Source organism: Dendropsophus ebraccatus, chromosome 4 (genome assembly GCF_027789765.1).
Source record: "Dendropsophus ebraccatus isolate aDenEbr1 chromosome 4, aDenEbr1.pat, whole genome shotgun sequence".
Taxonomy (NCBI): domain Eukaryota; kingdom Metazoa; phylum Chordata; class Amphibia; order Anura; family Hylidae; genus Dendropsophus; species Dendropsophus ebraccatus.
The window spans coordinates 116,181,805-116,201,695 of record NC_091457.1 but is presented as its reverse complement, the minus strand read 5'-3'; the positions used below and the strand labels follow the sequence as shown (position 1 = coordinate 116,201,695).

At 43.4% G+C, this 19,891-nt stretch overlaps 1 protein-coding gene across 2 annotated transcripts; it reads right to left on the bottom strand.

Moving 5' to 3' along the window:
• Positions 1 to 12,756: 12,756 nt before the first annotated feature.
• Positions 12,757 to 19,427, bottom strand: TADA3 (transcriptional adaptor 3). Of its 2 annotated transcripts, none has more exons than XM_069966826.1 (9): positions 19,029 to 19,427; positions 17,761 to 17,983; positions 16,267 to 16,514; positions 15,987 to 16,092; positions 15,066 to 15,210; positions 14,787 to 14,890; positions 14,534 to 14,643; positions 14,106 to 14,291; positions 12,757 to 13,195 (listed from the first exon to the last, which is right to left on the bottom strand). In XM_069966826.1, exons 2-9 carry the CDS (start codon positions 17,965 to 17,967, stop codon positions 13,003 to 13,005), a joined length of 1,299 nt encoding a protein of 432 aa, XP_069822927.1. In that variant the 5' UTR covers positions 17,968 to 17,983; positions 19,029 to 19,427; the 3' UTR covers positions 12,757 to 13,002. The 2 variants fall into 2 exon arrangements, with proteins under 2 accessions (XP_069822927.1, XP_069822928.1); XM_069966827.1 differs by having other exon boundaries at positions 15,069 to 15,210; positions 19,029 to 19,424.
• Between the last annotated feature and the right edge of the window lie 464 nt (positions 19,428 to 19,891).

Below are 19,891 nucleotides of genomic sequence, written 5' to 3'. Positions count from 1 at the left end.
TTTATAGTCTTATTTGTGTTGTTATTGTCTGTAAATCAGGTAAAATGTACAACTGTTATATTGGCATTACCCTCTAAGCTCAAGGGAGGGGCAACTCTCCAGCCATGGCTCCCTCCACAGGGTTTTTTTTCCTCACCTGAGTGCTAGAGAGTGACTGTTTGTGGGTCGAGGGTCTGCCATTTTCAGTCTCATGTGATTTTAAATAAAATTGTGACCATTTGACACCTGATTACAATGTGTCATGTCTTTTTTTGTGTTCTCTGGTTTCTTCATTTTGCTTGGGGGCTGGAGGTCCATCACAAAGGTTTTTCTTATAGTGACAGGGACACTCCTATAATAGCATATTATGACATAAACAGCACCATAACTATACATGATATATACACAACAATATGTATGATAACGTAATCAGAATGTGGGTTACACACCAGAAGGTTGTAAAAATATGGGTACACCAAGTTAAAGGATGAGGATTTCACCCATAACTTCACATAGGAGAAGGTTTGGTAGATAAGGTTTGCCTGTTTGCCGATGAAGTGTATCAGTGACAAGAGGAGTTGTAGTATTGCTATTAATATTGAAGCGTAGTCTTTAGTATCAGTATAAAAACCATAGAGCCATAACTTGTATCTGCTTTGTATACAGCTTCAGAACGTTGAATCTGTTCATATGGATTATGCACATTAGTAGTGCAGAAGAAACTACTGAAGTGTGTGGGTGAGGTGTAAATGTAAAGGAGGCACGCCACCTAGTGGCAGATTCTGTAAAATTTAGTTAAAAGGAACCCTGTCATCACTTGCCTGAACCTCAAGTCATGGGGGTGGTCTCTGGTGGCTTCTGTTTTTTCAATTGGTCTTGATTTATAAGGATACATCTGTCAGTCAAGGTGGGTGGGGCAGGGAGAAACTGCTAGGGACTTGGCTCAGGCAGCTTATATGTAATGACAGGTTCACTTTAAAAGTATACATTCATTTGTCTGACACCATAGCATAATAGGTAAAGAGTTCTTAGCTGTTTAGAGTATGTAATGATTACTATAGCCATCCACTGTAACTCACATATACACAGTGTTATAGCCACAGGGGGTCTCAATTGCAACTGGGCCTACTTGGCAAAATGAGGAGAAAACAAAGTAAGACAAGAAAAGGGGTTGGGATACATTCAGGAACATTGTCAACATCATCATACAGAGAACTGTCCTACTCATTATCACTACCATCGCCTATACAATATCTTGCTTTTCCACCTACACAGATAAACAAAGGGAGAATGCATAGCTAGAATTGCAGTAAAGCCATATGTACATACAACAGATACACAGATGGTCATATGTATACAGTACAAAGCATAAAAACAGCGGCAGACGGCCAAGCATGTAAATATGTACTCAGTGCAGCAGGTCCATCAACAGATCCCGAATCATAGGCAGCCTACTATATCAGTCACCCAAGGGATGAGCCCCATACACTCCGAGAGTCTCATCATTGTAGTGGAACATGGCTGCTATATAGTTCAAAATATCAATCAAAGACAAAATGGATAAAACCTGTCCTGTTGTGTACATGTCAACTGTGAGAGACTGAATCTATAAAAAAATTGCATTTTATTCCATGAAATAAGTATTTGATCACTGACCAACCAGCATGAATGCTGGCTCTTACAGACAAGTTAGTTTTTCTCTAAGAAGCTCCTCCTACTCTGCATTCAACTTCTCCACCATGGCCAAGACCAAAGAGCTGTCTAAGGACACCAGTGACAAAATGATAGACCTGTGCAAGGCTGGGATGGGCTACAGGACAAGAGGCAAGCAGCTTGGTGAGAAGGCAACAACTGTTGGCACAAGTATTAGAAAGTGGAAGAAACACAAGATGACTGTCAATCTTCCTCGGTTTGGAGGTCCATGCAAGATCTTTCCTTCATGGGGTAAGGATGATTTTGAAAAATCAGGAATCAGCCCAGAACTACACAGGAGGACCTAGTCAATGACGAGAGAGCTGGGACCTCAGTCAAAGATTACTATTAGTAACAAACTACGCACTCATGGAAATCCTGCAGAGCACACAAGGTCCCCCTGCTCACACCAGCACATGTCCAGGCCCGTTTGAAGTTTGCTATTGATCATCTGGATCAGTTATGTCAAACTCTGGCCTGTGGTGCCATTATTTTTGGCCCGCCAGGCAATTCAGGGCTTAAATTACATCTGGCCCGCCATGGCTACTGTAAATGAGACTATGGGGGATGGCTGGCTACTATATGAGACTATGGAGAGGGCTGGCTACTATACGAGACTACTGGGGAGGGCTGGCTACTATATAAGAGACTATCGGGGAGGGCTGGCTACTATATAAGAGACTATGAGGAGGGCTGGCTACCATGACACTACTGGGCAGGTCTGGCTACTATATAAGAGACTATAGGGGAGGGTTGGCTACTATATGAGACTACAGGGGATGGCTGGCTACTATATAAGAGACTATGGGGGACTGGCTACTATATAAGAGACTATAGTGGAGGTCTGGCTATTATATATGAGACTATGGGGCAGGGCTTGCTACTATATGAGACTATGGGGGTGGGTTGACTACTATATGAGATTATGCGGGAGGGCTGGCTACTATATGAGACTACAGGGGAGAGCTGGTTACTATATGAGACTATTAGGGAGGGCTGGCTACTGTGGGAGACTATTGGGGAGGGCTGGCTACTATATATGAGACTATTGGGGAGGGCTTTCTACTATAGGAGACTATTGGGGAGGGCTATTTTGGAGGGCTGGCTTCTATATAGGACACTTGGGGGCTGGCTACTATTTGAGCACTACTGAAAGGGCTGACTACTATGTCGGGTAATTTTGGTTGGGTTAGCTACAACATGGGGCACTATGGGGGGGGGGGTGGCTATTACATGGGTTGGGGTTTATTCATATCATAGCAATTTATCATGTCATTTGTCATAGTGCACAGTGCTGGGAGACACACACCTTTGACAGTGTCAGGACTGCCACATTTGCACTTCAATAATTATCAAGGTTGGCCTGCAACTTTTTCCAATTTTAAAGGCATGGGAGAAGGTTATGCGGTTATGTAATTGCAAACAAAGGTTTTTGTACCAAATATTAAAGTTCTGTTCTTCTATTGTATCAAATACTTATTTCAAGCAATTAAATACTTAATACTTATTTAAAAATTATACAATGTGATATTCTGGAATTTATTTGATAGATTTGTCTCTCATAGCTGAGGTGTGCCTACAATAAAAATTACGCACCTTTCCATTCTTTCTAAGTGGGAAAACTTGCAAAATCGGCAGTGTAGATAGGAGAAATGAAGGCTGTAATAGTGTAATACAGTCAAGTCGGGTAATTCTGTACCTAGGCAAAGTCTGTATTATGATTCTGTAATACAGTGCTGTAGGGAACTCATAATCTAATGCTGTGGCTGTATTAAGAAGCATGTACTACATGACTTTAAGGCCAGGTTCAGACTATGTAAGTGTGCGGCTGTATTTGCGGCTGTAATTGTGCGGCGGTATTTTTGGTGGTTCATGCGTACGCTGGAAAGTATAGGATATACGGCTGCACAGTGCACACTATGTATGAATCTACGGCCCGATCGTAAACGGACCCGTAAAAAATGAACAAGACCATTGTTTGCGGCTGGAAATGCGGCCGAGGATTGACAGGCGGTCCGTACGGAGTACTTCAAAAATAGCCGGCAATGATGCAGAATGCCGATGCCTCTAATAGTTAATATATTAAATTAATAAAACACATTTTCTTTGTAATAAAGTCCCTTTCGTTGTTCAATAATTTAATTCTAACAAATCCATCATTTTGCAATTAAATATACTGTTAAAATAAATATATATATAAATAAATAAATGTATATTTATATATATATTTATTTTTTGACAGTATATTTAATTGCACAATGATGGATTCGTTAGAATTAAATTATTGAACAACGAAACTGAATTTATTTCAACGAAAATGTGTTTTATTAATTAAATATTAATTAGTACAGGAAGCTCCATAAGCCGTTAATTCATATTGCCGGCAATAGAGCATTCTGTACTAATCATCACTTTACTTTAATGAAAACATCAAATGTTTCTTCTAATTATGTTATCACAATAGCATTATTAGAAGAAACATTTAGAATTATATGTGCGCTCAGCTGATTGGCTGATCGGCTGAGCGCACATATAATTAGCGGGTCCGCAGCACAGTGACTTCATTGTGCTGCGGACCAGCGAAGAGGACACATCGGGGTGAGTATAGAGCTCTCCCCACCCCCTCCCCAGCACTGCACCCCTCCCAGCAAGGAAGGGGGGGTCAGTTAACCCCTTCCTTGCTGGGATGGGTGCAGTCTGACATCAGTCTGGCCCCCAAGGGGTTAAGGGGGATGCAATACATCCTCCCTTAACCCCTTGGGGGCGAGACTGTAAGCAGCGATCTGTAAAGATGCTGCATACTGTAAGGAGCACAACACCGCTCACAATGATGGCTCCTGTTTGTGTGTTTTTTGTGTGTTTCTCCCTTTTTGTTTTTCAGATATCGGTATCCTGGGGATTACGTCGGATTACGTGGACTACGTCGATGACCAGCGTTTTTTTTTGTTTTTTTTTTAATAAAATGGTCAATGAGGGGTGTGGGGGTGTTTTTATTTGAATAAAAAATTTTTTTAACTTGTGTCTTGTCTTTATTTCTTTACTTTATAGACTTAGTAGTGGAAGCCGTCTAATAGACGGAATCCATTACTAAGTCGGGGCCTAGTGTTAGCCGGTATAAAATGGCTAACACTAACCCCCTATTATTACCCCAGTACCCAATGCCACCAGGGGTACTGGGAAGAGCCGGGTGCCAGTGGTCCCGGAGCGTCAAAATTGGCGCTCCTGGACCGGGCGGCAGCAGGCTGGTAAGATTTAGGCTGGGGAGGGCCTAAACCAATGGCTCTTCCCACCCTGGTGTTACCAGGCTGCTGTTGTTTGGTTTTTAACCCGGCTGGTTATAAAAATAGGGGGGACCCTATGCGTGTTTTTTTTAAAATAAATAAATAATTTAAAAAAAAACGCTGGTCATCGACGTAGTCCACGGAATCCGACGTAATCCCCAGGATACCGATATCTGAAAAACAAAAAGGGAGAAACACACAAAAAACACACAAACAGGAGCACAACACCCATCATTGTGAGCGGTGTTGTGCTCCTTACAGTATGCAGCATCTTTACAGATCGCTGCTTACAGTCTGGCCCCCAAGGGGTTAAGGGAGGATGTATTGCATCCCCCTTAACCCCTTGGGGGCCAGACTGATGTCAGACTGCACCCATCCCAGCAAGTAAGGGGTTAAGTGACCCCCCTTCCTTACTGGGAGGGGTGCAGTGCTGGGGAGGGGGTGGGGAGAGCTCTATACTCACCCCGATGTGTCCTCTTCGCTGGTCCGCAGCACAATGAAGTCACTGTACTGCGGACCGGCTCATTATATGTGCGCTCAGCCGATCAGCCAATCAGCTGAGCGCACATATAATTCTAAATGTTTCTTCTAATAATGCTATTGTCATAACATAATTAGAAGAAACATTTGATGTTTTCATTAAAGTTAAGTGATGATTAGTACAGAATGCTCTATTGCCGGCATATGAATTAACGGCTTATGGAGCTTCCTGTACTAATTAATATTTAATTAATAAAACACATTTTCGATTAAATAAAATCAGTTTCGTTGTTCAATAATTTAATTCTAACAAATCCATCATTGTGCAATTAAATATACTGTCAAAAAATAAATATATATATAAATATACATTTATTTATATATATATTTATTTTAACAGTATATTTAGTTGCAAAATGATGGATTAGTTTAAATTTAATTATTGAACAACGAAAGGGACTTTATTACAACGAAAATGTGTTTTATTATTTTAATAGATTAACCATGAGAGACATCGGCATTAGTGCAGAGGATCGCAAACCCCGGTAATAGCAATTCATGTAAACTGTGTTCCCTGCTTTCCCAGATGCATCCAGAGGTGTTTGCATCACTTTCTTAACATTTTATTTATTTTTAGTTGAACCAGATTTCCAAGTAAATGACCGTATGTTTTCAGCCGCATGTCTATTTTTTCCCACGGCCGGAGTTTCATCCGCACATTTACAGCCGCATAAAAAATACAGCCGCACAGTTACATAGTGTGAACCTAGCCCCAAGGGGTTATCCAGCGCTACAAAAACATTGCCATCTTCCTCCAAGGACAACACCGCTCTTTTCTCCAGTTCAGGTATGGTTCACAATTAAGCTTCATTCACTTCAATAGAACGGAGTTAAAAACCCCACCCAAGCTGGAGACAAAAGTGGTGTTGTCTCTGGAAGAAAGTGGCCATATTTTTGTAGTGCTGGCTGGATAACCGCTTTAACCCCTTAAGGACAGAGCCTGAAATGGCCTTAAAGGGGTAGTGCACCAAAAAAAAAATTCTTTCAAATCAACTGCTGCCATGAAGTGCCAGAGATTTGTAATTTACTTCTATTAAAAAATCTCAAGCCTTCCAGTACTTATCAGCTGCTGTGTGTCCAGCAGGAAGTGGTGTTTTTTTTCCTGTCTGACACAGTGCTCTCTGTTGCCTCCTCTGTCCATGTCAGGAACTTTCCAGAGAAGGAGCAAATCCCCATAGAAAACTTCTCCTGCTCTCCAGACTGGAAATAATACCACTTCCTGCTGGGCATACAGCAGCTGATAAGTACTGGAAGGCTTGAGATTTTTTAATAGAAGTAAATTACAAATCTCTGGCACTTCATGGCAGCAGTTGATTTGAAAGAAAAAATTTTTGGGTGCACTACCCCTTTAATGACAGAGACAAATTTTATGAATATGACCAGTGTCACTTTATTCATTAATAACTTCGGGATGCTTTTACCTATCCGGCTGATTCTGAGAATGTTTTCTCGTGACATATTGTACTTTACATTTCTGGTAAATTGGAGTCGATACTCATAACAAATCTTTATGAAAAAAAACAAATAATGTGAAAAAATGCATTTTTCCAACTTTGAAACTTTTTTGCGTATACAGAAAGTGGTTATACCACATAAATTATATATTAAATAGCATTAGCAACATGTCTACTTTATGTTGGCGGCATTTATTAAACTATCTTTCATTTTTTTTAGACGATAGGAAGCTTAAAACATTAGCAGCAAATTTCCAAATTTTCAGTAAAATTTCAAAATCAGATATTTTTAGAGACCTGTTCAGGTTTAAAGTGTATTTGAGGGGCCTGTATGTTAGAATGCCCCACAAAGCACCCCATTTCAGAAACTGCACCCCCCAAACTCTGCAAAAGCATATCAAGAAAGTGTTTTAACCCTTTAGGGGAGTCACAGAAATAAAAGCTAAGTGTGTAAGGAATTTGAAAATTTTAATTTTCTGTGCAGAGATTTTATTGTAATCCAATATTTTTCATAATTATAAACCTATTACCAGAGAAATGCACCCCAATAATTATTGTCCCGTTTCTGCAGTTTATAGAAATACCCCATATGTGACCCTATTGCGCTATTTGACGCAACCACAAGCCTCAGATATAAAGGAGTGCCTAGTGAATTTCAACGCCTCCGTTATATTTGGTCATTTTTGACTGTACCACTTCAGGTTGGCAGAGGTTCTGGGGTGCCAAAACCTAAAAAACACCCCTAAAGGGACACCATTTAGAAAACTACACCCCTCAAGGAATGTAACAAGGGGTGCGGTGAGCATCTGGACCCCACAGGTGCTTCACAGATTTTCCGAACAATATGGCGTGAAAAAAGAAAAATTTATTTTTTACACTAAAACGTTGTTCTAGCCTTCAATTTTTCATTTTCTTAAAGGGATAAGAGGCAAAAAAAGACACAAAATGTGTAGCGCAGTTTCTCCCGAGTACGGAAATACCCAACATGTGGCGATAAAGTGCCAAGGGGCGCAGGACGAGCCTCCAAAGGGAAGGAGCGCCAATTGGCTTTTGGAAGCTGAATTTCACTGAAAAGGATTTCAAGGGCCATGTCGCATTTACAGACCCCTCGTGCTGCCAAGACACTGGAAACCCCCCACAAGTGACCTCATTCTGGAAACTACACCCCTCAAGGAATCTAACAAGGGGTTCAGTGAGCATATGGACCCCACTGGTGACGGGCACAAATGTGGAACAATGTGACGTGAAAGGGAAAAATTTCATTTTTTCACTTTCATGGCACAAATGTGCCCGTCATCAAGGGGTCCATATCCTCACTGCACCCCTTGTTAGATTCCCTGAGGGGTGCAGTTTCCAGAATGGGGTCACTTGTGGGGAGTTTCCAGTGTTTTGGCAGCACGCGGGCTCTGTAAATGCGACATGGCGTTCATCATCCATTCTAGCCAAATCCAACCTCCAAAATCCAAATGGCGCTCCTTCCCTTCGGAGGCTTGCCCTGCGCCCACATGGCGCTTTATGTCCACATGTGGGGTATTTACGGACTCGGGGGAAATTGCTCTACACATTTTGTTTTTTTTCCCTCTTTTAACCCCTTGTGAAAATGATGAATTCAAGGCTAAACCAACATTATAGTGTAAAAAATGTAATATTTCATTTTCACGCCACATTGTTCCACATTTGTGCCCGTCACCAGTGGGGTCCATATGCTCACTACACCCCTTGTTACATTCCTTGAGGGGTGCAGTTTCCATAATGGGGTCACTTGTGGGGGGTTTCAACTGTCTTGGCAACACAGGAGCTTTTGAATGCAACATGGCCCCTCGAAATCCATTCCATCCAAATCCAGCCTTCAAAAACCAAATGGCGCTCCGTCCCTTCGGAGGCTTACCCTGCACCCGCATGGCGCTTTATGTACACATGTGGGGTATTTCCGTACTCAGGGGAAATTGTGCTACACATTAAATGTTTTTTTTTTATCTTTTAACCCCTTGTGAAAATGAAAAAATCATGACAAGATTAATGATTTAGAGTAAAAATTTTACAAAAATTACACTAAATGTTGGTCTAGCCTTGATTTTTTTCCATTTCCACAAGGGGTTAAAAAAGAAAATGAACACAAAACGTGTAGTTTCCCCTGAGTACGAAAATACCCCACATGTGGGCATAATGTGCCATATGGGCACAGGGCAAGTCACCAAAGGGACAGAGCGCCATTTAGAGGCTGGAATGGAGGATGGAGGCCATGTCGCAATTACAAAGCTCCTGTGCTGCCAGCACAGTAGAAACCCCCGACAAGTGACCCCATTCTGGAAACTACACCCCATAAGGAATCTAACAAGGGGTGAAGTGAGCATATGGACCCCACTGGTGACGGGCACTTACGTAGAACATATGCCGAGAAAATAAAAAATACCATTTTTTTCATTTTCACGTCCCAAATGTGGCCGTCACCAGGGGGCCATAACCCCACTGTCCCCCTTGTTAGATTCCTTATCGGGTGTAGTTTCCAGAATGGGGTCACTTGTGGGGGGTTTCTACTGTCCTGGCCGCACAGAGGCTTTGTAATTGCATCATGGCCTCCTCTAATGGGAATGGCGGCCATACCTACTTAGCTGGGGAAAAGGGACAATTCTAATTTATTTGGAGGTATTAGGCCAATTATTAGTTTATAAGGTTGGAAATGACAGGTGTCCATCAAATTCAACCTGTGTTGATCCAGAGGAAGGCAAAAACCCCTCGTGAGGCAGATGACAGTAGCCTCATCACTGGGAAAAATTCCTTCCCGACTCCATAATGGCGATCAGAATAATCCCCGGATCAACGTGACCCCTGAAATAGGAATAAGGGACAGAATTTAGATAATGTAGAACCCCAGTGACGTGTGATACGCCTTGGAGCGATCCAGTATGCAGAGGCCGGGGTGATCAGGACAGGTGTCACACTGGAAAATGGTGTCCTTCCTGATCCCCCTGTTACGCCACACTCTGCACTTCTTCTGGGGTCTCCCATTCTCCAGTGTGGGGGACGTCACCTGGAAAATGTTGTCCTGGTGCGATACGGGGTCCCTCACATCCAGAAGCGCTGGGTCCGCTCCATGGATGCTAAATATTAGGGCTCTATTACTGCTTCTGATATGTTCGGATCGTGCCGCAATCTACAGTAGCTCGGGCAGCGACGGACCGGAAGAGGGGGTGCTGGTATAAAAGTTATCCCTGTACAGGTGGTAACCTTTATCCAACAGTGGGAAGATCAGTTCCCGGACGATCTTCCCACTTGTTCCGAGGATGGGGGGGGGAGGGGGCATCTGGGGGCTGCATTCGGGTGTCCCTTCCTACATACACTAGGCTGGGTTCACACACTGTATACTTCAGGCAGTATTTGGTCCTCAAGTCAGGTCCTCATAGCAACCAAAACCAGGAGTGGATTGAAAACACAGAAAGGCTCTGTTCACACAATGTTGAAATTGAGTGGATGGCCGTCATATAACGGTAAATAACTGCCATCATTTCAATATAACAGCCGTTGTTTTAAAATAACAGCAAAAATTTGCCATTAAATGACGGCCATCCACTCAATTACAACATTATGTGAACAGATCCTTTCTGTGTTTTCAATCCACTCCTGGTTTTGGTTGCTATACAGCCTCACAAATACAGCCTCAAATATACATAGTGTGAACCCAGCCTAAGGGTACGTGCACACTGCGGAATCGCAACAGATAACCCTTCGTGCATTCCACAGCTGGCACCCACCGGCGGAGTGATGCAGGCGCACGTCTCCACACGTGTCATAGACTCCATTCTATGCACGGGCGGATTCCGCTCTCCGTCCAACGTGTTCATTCTTTGGATGGACGACGGATTCCGCCCGTGCATAGAATGGAGTCTATGACACGGGTAGAGACATGCGCCCGCATCAGTCCGCCAGCGGGTTCCAGCTGCGGAATGCACGAAGAGTTATCCTTTGCCATTCCACAGTGTGCACGTACCCTAAATCTGTAAGAGTACCCAGAGGTACGCTCACACAGTTTGTAGAATTTCACACCATACCGTCATGTCTTATTGGGACGGTACTGGCGGAAAAGACGTGTCTGGGGGGCAGCGTACGCTACGCTACCCCCAGACACGTCACAGGATGATGAGGATGATGAGGATGAATGGAGGAAAGACGGATCCCCCCATTCATCCTCACTGGCTGTTTCGGTGTCGGAGGCAATAATAACATATTCCTCTGACACCGAAAACACCCTGGGGGTCATCTTTATACGGGGACTAGTATATGGGGTATGTAGTGGTATAGTGTCAAACTTTATTCAATGTAGTGTGGTGTAATGTAGTGTTTTTTACGTGTTTTTTTACAGTAAGTATAAAAAAAAACCTACGCCAACAAAGGAGTTGCTGATAAATGCCGCACTTATGTGCGGCACTTATAAGCAGACCGTGGCAGTAGAATATAGAAAAAAAACACCCTACGCCAAAGAGGAGGAGTTGCTGATTAGCAGCGCACTTTCGTGCAATGCTGATCAACACTCAGCGGCGATAGGGTGCGGAAAATAGAAAAAAAAAAATTTGAAAAAAAAAACAAAAAACTTTTTCTACATTCTGAATATCCCTGTAGCTGCTGATAAGTGTATTACACATATCAGCCGCTAGAGGGCAGCAGAGCGCAAAATACGGAAAAATCCGACGCTGGAGCCGAAAATAGCCGAGAGAAGCCGAACGTGACGTCACGGAGGAAGCCGAAGACCCGAACGAACACGAGGACGCCGCGAACCCGGAAGACGCCGATCAGGAGCCCGGGACAGGTGAGTAATGTACAAATACCTGCTCTGGACCCCTCGGCTACCTAGCTGAGGGGTCCAGGGCAGGTATTTACTATTTTGTGGGACTCTGATCGCCGTGCCACCGGCCCGATCGCTGTGAACGGCCGGCCGGTACCGGACAGCCGTTCACGGTGATCGGGCCGGTGGCACGGTGACCACCATTACTTTTTACAGTAATAGCGGTCGGTGCCGTCCTCGGACAGCACCGACCGCCATTTTTTTCCGGGTCATCGGGTCACCGATGACCCGGAAAGGTTCCGATCGCCGCTATTGGCTGATCGGAATTGATCAGCCTATAGCGGCGATCGTAAGCACGGGGGGTGTTAACCACCCCCCGTGCCGTGAAGCTAAGATGGCCTGCTATGATTTATAGCAGGCCATCTTCCCCGATCGCTGTGTGCGAACATGCAGCGATCGGGGAAACATCGGGCGAAAATTTACGCCCTGATGCGCCAAGTACCAGGGCGCGAGGGCGTAAGTTTACGCCCGATGTCGTTAAGGGGTTAAAGAGGATGTACCATAAGGTACACTCGCTTTAAAATTACACATGAATCAAACGGCGCCGGTACAGGGAAGCGGATGCTGCGGTCGGCACCGTTCTATTTATGTGTAATTTTAAAGAGTGTGTACGGAATGGTACATCCTCTTTAAGGAACCCTTTAGGTAAAGCTTGTACACTATGTTGGGACTAGTGCAGGACCTGAAGATGCAGTGTATTTCAGTTACTCTCTATTTGTATCCCAGTGGCTAATCTTTGGCACTTTTACCAGGGCCAATTATCCGGCTGAATGAGCATCACTAGGAACACACAATAGCAATATTAAGCCCTTGTAAAAGGGCCTTAGGTAGGCACCACACAGGTCTGGCGAACAGTTGATTGGGCTGCCAGGCGTCGGACCCCCACGACCAGTTATTGAACTGAAAACCTTTGGCACTTTAGAACTAGCTGTGATATTGGCTTTTACAAACATCAGTCAGAACCCACCTCTGCCATAAATTGTTTTATTTTACCAATGTTTTTTGAAAATATTATCACATATAGATCATTAATTAAAAAAAAGAACAAACATGGGCACAATAAAATAACACAAAAAATAAGACAAACAAGTGTAAAAGTTCCTTCTTTGAGACAACAACAAGTTCTGAGAAAGGAAGCGACAAATAGTTACATTTCCACAATGGCGGAGCGGCTGGTTCTTCAAGTACATAAAAGGTGTCCTCTCATCTTTCCTATTCATCCATCTAACAGTTTTAATATACTTTCTCTTTCCTTCAGAGCTTTCCAAGCCTGGTCCTTCTCCTTTTTGGTAGGAGTCCTTTTTTTCTGCCGTGCGGCCATGATCTTTCGGAAAGCATCCATAACCTCATTGTCCGCCATACGTACCCTGTGCCGAAGCTCCTGTTTATTCATTTCTTCTTTTGCTAATCTGAAGAGAGAACATGAGATTAGGATTATAAGAGCCATATATACATCAACCCACTGTTTTGACAATATTTAAGGTGGCCATACACATTAAACAGAAGTAGGTTGATTAGATATAGTCCATATTAACCATTGCCGTTATTCATTCTGGCCATACGAGGTCAATTGCACAGGAATTATCTTTCTGAAAAAATTCTTTCATGAAAGATAGTTTGTGAAAGAGCTTTCCTCTGAAAATTTCAGTCAGAGATGGTTTGTTTCACCTAACAAACAATCACTTTGATAGCCAAGCCTAGAAGCCAGTAATCAAGCAGAAAGGCAGACAGGGGTCCACTGAAACAGCAGTGATATACACACCGTGACCATATACTAGCTTGTACTATACCACTGTAGATGAGGCCAGAAAAGAAAAATGATGAATTCTTACATGACATGAATGGACAATGCGTTTGGAGAAGACCCACCTCTCTTCATCAGGTAGATAGATATGCAGCATATAGCGAGGGTGTTTACAAAGCCCCCTAGTAGGCCTGAGTGGTGGAACAACCTTTTTGCCTGGCGTGGTGTCGGTAAATAAATGGTCCCATCAGGACAACTCCTGCACATAGATCCGGTTTGTAAATCACCATACCATTCTAGAGAACCTACTGTATATGTTCCGGTTAACCTGGCATGGGATCTGGGACATTAGGTGCTAGATTAACAGACTTTTACTATAATTTCAGAGATGTGTCGGTACAGTTATGGTTTGGGAAGTGACCACAAATAATTACCAATATTACATAGTTAATAGGACTTGAAAAATCCAATTGACCAATGAAAAAAATAAATAAGCAAACAAACAATGCATCTTATGGTACATTTGCTTTAAAAAACTAAAGGGGAGGGAAAAAATAAATATGAGTATAGATCACCTCAGGAGTTCCTGTTTCTTGGCACGGTTGTGAGCGCTGAGAGCCTTGAGCTCGGCCTGTCGCTTGCGGAGCTCGGCCAGCACCTCATCTTCAGAGTCCTCAGCAGGTCGATCCTCAGACTCTAGTAGACCCTGGGCTATTAACTCTTCCTTAATTCGGACTTCTAAAGACTTTGTATGTGGGGCACTGGGGGAAACATTATACAGGACCATTTACTACAAGACAGCAAGATGTAGAGAAAACAAAACATTACATGTTACCCACTAAACTGGCCAGAGAACAAGGTGTGCACTGATAGAAGTAGCACCCACTTAGGACCCTCATCACTTCACATCTTGGAAGATTTTCTGGTCTGGAAAACTAGTTGTTTGCCAGCATTCCCTAGGACTATATGTGAAAATGCACAAGTATAAATTATGACTATATACCTGAATGGTTTCATCTGGCTCCGTGGTGACGTACTGGCTCCATCAGTTCCAGACTCCTTCCCAGAAATCTCAGGAATAGGTGAATCTTCAATTGGGGAAATAATATTTTCCTGTGGCCAAGATATAGGACAGTAATAAATAAACATACATCTAACCCCTGCAACATACCAAGACAAATGGAGCCGTTTAAGACTAATCGGTGATCGATGTCTCCCTGTCATAGAAATAAATGAAAATGGCAAAGGTCATATACCTCAACAAGAGCCTGGAGAAGACGCTGGGTCAGGTGACCAAATGGGCAGCCATCCTCCGGCTGGTCGTGCTGGGATTCAGATTTCTTTAGCATGGAGTCCACATCTAGAACAGACAGACATACATCTTATAAGACCCCTAGGAGAGATGTTATAATCAGCTTTCCTCCAAAAGGAAGAAAGCTGTCTCTCTAGTGGCACCTAACAGAGGGAGCTACCCCATAATATTCCTGAAATAGCATCTAGAAGAATGGAGGTTCTTAGTCAGCTCTGGGGACTACTACCTTTGGAATCCAGCTCAGTTAGTGGTCCTAGAGGCCCTTTCTTCTTGTCTCCCGCCATAGAGGCCCTGGCTCCATCTTTCTGTTCTTCCTGTAAGTCCTCCTGAGCCCAACGTTGGGAGTAATGTTTCCCAAGAGGTGGAATCTGAAATAAGTGTGTACCATTATGTTTTCTATATGGAAAAGCTTACCAACACAAGATGATACATTTAGCCTTTCTATACAGATACTACACAATCAGGCATGATCCAGCGACTGGTGTCCCTTGATGTTATTGCCAAAATGCACCCCAAGTCACTATGTATGTCTTAAAGTGTCAGTGTTGTTATAACTTTCAAAATCTAAATCAACAGTAGATGTGATATAAAGCAAGTTTACAATTTACATTCATTATTTTTTTTAGTTATCATTGAAAACACAACACCTTTTTTTATTTTTATTTTTTCTCAAGAAACAGAGAACAGTCAGAAAACAGAAAGTCCTGTGTATCCCAGGCCATCTGAGCTCTGACACAGAGAGAAGGCAGTCTTGTGACTGATGGACACATTGAGCTGTGACTCTCTGTACTGGCCGGAATTCCTGTGTTTAGTCAGTTTTTTTCATCCAGCACAAGTCAGAAAATCTGCCTACAGGAGACTAGACCTGGATTTCTGGTAAGCACAGATTTGTTTTACAGCATGATAACAACAGCAAAAAAATAATGAATGTATATGGCAAACTTGCTTCATATCACATCTACTGTTGATTTAGAAAGTTTTAACGACAGTGACACTTTCAGGTTCCTGTACAATTTATACTGATAGCCCCAGGTTCGGCCATCGATAAAGTGTGTAAAGTGTACATCTATAAAGTGTATGGAGGCCTCCTGGAACCACCAACGGATGATGTTGGTGGAAATTTATGTTATGGCTCTGATCATACTTTGTAGTAGTCTGCCTCATCCTCTGGGGTCTTGAGCAGATCCTCCAGAACCTTGATTTCCTCTGCTGTTATGTCTGCACAATACGGTTCCACAGAAGCCCAAAACCTGAAACAAGGCACAAGATATCAAGTTACAAGATGTAAAATCACAAGACTGATGCTTTAAAGAACTAAAAGCTTTTTCAACAAAATGCCAGGAATACAGATTGACTGTTAAATTGCCAAACATGTAACAATGCGTGATAGGGATTTAATATGATTTTAATAACTGTTACTGCACCTGTTTGGGGCATCATTTTTGGGTATTCTAGGAACATCAACTGGATCATCTGTGAATTCATATTCCTGGATTTTTGGCTGCAGGTTTCTGGACTTGGGTCTTCCTGGGCCTGTCCCAGATGCGTGGCTTCCTTTACCTTCTAGCTTTGGCTTTTTGGGTTTATGTTTTACAGGTGTACCAGGCTCATGCTCCTTTCCAAGCTTCAGAAACCTCCGGTCACCTTTCTTATCCTGCCAGTCTGTGAGGATCTAGTGTAAGAGATGACAATACATCAGCTCCTATGTAGTTTGCCATAACCAGTGATGACAGTTATAGCCAATGTACTAGAGGTTTGTAAAATTAAATAACAAAATCACCCGTGAATCCAGGCAATGTACAGGAGCTGTTTAGTTTAACCTCCTAATATGTTTAATGTCATTTTTATGTAAAGCTGGGAAAACCTCTATAGATGAGCAAAACTAAAGTAAATTCTGGTTTGTAAAACCCTGAATTCTCGACATTTCACTCCCAATGGCTGGAGAAGAAAGATGGATACAGCCCTAGGGCTGCCTGGAAAACATGGATACAGTATTGAGAAACCTATGGCTGTATCAATGTTTTCCAGGAAGCCTTAAGGCTGCATCCATCTTCTCTAGCTAACGGTAGTCAAATGCCAAGAGTTCTTGGTTTCACAAACCCGAACTTTTTGCAGCTTTGCCCATCTCTAAAAACCTCTTTAGGGTAGCTTTACACGTACCGCATCCGCACCGGATTTCACGCTACGGATATGTGACCTGGCCCCTTTAACCGCCCACAGCATACATTACCTGCTTGGCACCAGCTCCCCTTGCTCCTCATCAGCCAATCAGTGAGGCGAGAGCCTTACACACAGCTGCGGCACCGAGCAGGTAATGTATGCTGCGGGCTAAAGAGGCCGGGTCACATATCTGTAGCGGAATGAAAACTTGCAGCGTAAAATCCGCTGCGGATATGGTACGTGTGAAGCTACCCTTAAAGGAGAACTCTAGGGAACTTATAAACTCTGATGCGGACAGGGGGTGGGTTAAGCATATTAAAGAACCTATACCGCATTACCAGCTCACTGACCAGTCTCTTATAGCTCTTGCTCCTGCCACATCTCATCCTGGCTGAGAAATGCTGAATTAGTGGGGTGAGACACTGCTGCAGTCACTGACTGGCTGAGAAGGTACTTCCCGCCAAGATGTGACCATGCAGGAAGTGGGAGAAACAGGAGGCTGGTGACGGTCAAAGAGCTGGTGATGCTACACTGCAGAGGCCACAGGGACAGGTAGGTATAGTTTCCCCCACACCCTGCTGGCCCTGGATTTTTGGATTTGGCCTCAGTTAAATAAGCAAATTGTGCGTGCAATATTCTGGAAAAGCTGGGTTATATCCAGATTCCCCAGATCACCTATAATACAGTTCTTGAACTAAAGAAACAAAAACAAAGATGACTTATTAACTTATCATCCAGAACAAAGTCTTCCTCCTCACCTGTGTCTCTGCTTCTAAAACACGGAGCCGGCGGCTTGCTGAGGACAGCAGCGTCTCTAACTCTAGCTGAAGTGTGTCCAGCTCCTCAATGCCGATACCGTCATCTTCTGAGCGGGACAGTACAGCCGTGTAGCGGGGGCACAGCTTCACATGGTCCACCGACTTAAACTCATGGAACTGTAGTGGGCAATCTTTTAACTCACTCATGTTGGCAACTGGAAGACTAGAGAATACAGAAGAAAAATTTATAATGACATTTAGGGATGACTGGCACTACCCATATCCCATAACGCTGATCAGCATATATACATAATGGCCATAAAATACATAGTATACTAGGCCGTCACCAATGAATGATAAAGTGCTGCTTGTACTTTTTACAATGATCTTTGTGCTGTTTGCAGTCAGTGAGGTAAACATTCTATTTACATCCTGAATAGTTGGTGCTGACAGTATGCTACAATCTAGACAATTCTCCATCAGCAGCACAAACCGCTCTACTACACTGTATGCGTGCAGGTAAATGTATCTGTAAGTCCAGTCTGTTCTCTGGATCACTGTGGAGTATACAGGGTAGTAGATAAAAGCCAAGCCTATGGATGTAAACAAGAATAGTTCTAGTCACTGAAAGCAAGCACAGATCTGGAACTGAAACACAACATCGCTTTAAGTAGGAGATCCCCCAGCAGACTTGGCACAATTCAGCGTTACATGGCTGCCTATAAGGTAAAGGCTAGATGGCAACTTTGACCATGGTGCAGATGGCACAGCCCCAGCTAGTGAATGGGTTCACACTGCCGTTCTATGATAGCCTCGTGGTGACAATGACTAAGGGTCCATTTACACAGAAAGATTATCTGACAGATTATCTGCCAAAGGCTTGAAGCCAAAGCCAGGAATGTATTTGAAAAGAGAAGAAATCTCAGGCTTTCCTTTATGACCTGATCTCTGTTTATAGTCTGTTTCTGGCTTTGGCTTCAAATCTTTGGCAGATACTCTTTCTGTGTAAATGGACCCTTAGGGGCTGCATTCCCTTCCATTAGCTGCAGCAGTGGATATGGGATGATTCGCTGCACAGCTGTGGAACTGTGTTAAAGCGACCAATCAGATTGCAGCTCTCATTCCACCAAGGTGCTTTTGAAAATGAAAGCAACACTCTAATTGGTTGCTATGGACAACAGCTGCACAGCTGATAAACCTTGCCCCCATTGTAGGACCCGTACTATGTGCACGATAGCAGCAGCCCCAGCACAATGCAGCGTACTCACATTCATTCAGTACACACGGGAGTGCGGTACCGCGCAGCCGGGCCCGTACTACGCTAGCATCACAGCTTCGCCCAAGTCCAGCCCCCGTTTTCTCGGTTTCTCCGCCTGTGGGCTCCCGAAACCGGCAGGTGGCAGCGAAGAGCTGCCCGAGGCCCGTGTGCTGGTACTCACTAACCGGGGCCGTGGAAGACACCATTCACTGGCGCCATGGGGGAAGCGTTGAAAACAAAAGCGCATTACTGAGGAGATTACAAGCTTTTACTGTGTCAATGACACAACGTAACTGAGTACATTCTAATCTATATCTAACCTGCCGCCTAACATAAGCTATTATTGTACATATATCAAAGTACGCCTTACTGAAAAAACATGGTACAGTCCACCAGCACCTCGGAGGGGGCTGGGCTAGCGTAAGACTGGCCGATAACAGTTGAGGGGAGTCGAAGCTCATTGGTTTGTATTATACAAGGAAAACAAAGCTATGCGTTTAATAATATACGGGATGTTTAGATAGTATTTTAGGTCATATCAAACTATATCTATCGATGCTACTGTATAAAAAAATGGCGACACTTTTTTGCGTTTAGGAATAAGAACACCCCTATCTGGATATGATGGGTTCGCCTTCATGCATTCCACATGCCCTAATATGGTGAGAAGCTCAAAAGACGGAACCATTCTGGCTAAGGAGGGTGGTTCCATGTGGTATTTATTGGTAATGTGGAAAAGTGCCTAGGTGCTCGTTTAAGATTTCAGCGCAGTGTTGTTTTGTAACTTCAGAGTGATATACGTGATGAGTGTAGGTCAAGGTTTGTTCACGGTTGCTTAACGTAAAATTAACTCAGTGCTTCGTACTCCCCTAT

Coding starts and splice junctions, on each gene's coding strand:
- TADA3 (XM_069966826.1), bottom strand. CDS start 17,967: ATGAGTGAGTTAAAAGATTGCCCACTACAGTTCCATGAGTTTAAGTCG. Junction 14,644..14,786: donor TTCTCCAGGCTCTTGTTGAG/GTATATGACCTT, acceptor TCTTGGCCACAG/GAAAATATTATTTCCCCAAT. Junction 13,196..14,105: donor AAGAAACAGGAACTCCTGAG/GTGATCTATACT, acceptor TTCTCTCTTCAG/ATTAGCAAAAGAAGAAATGA.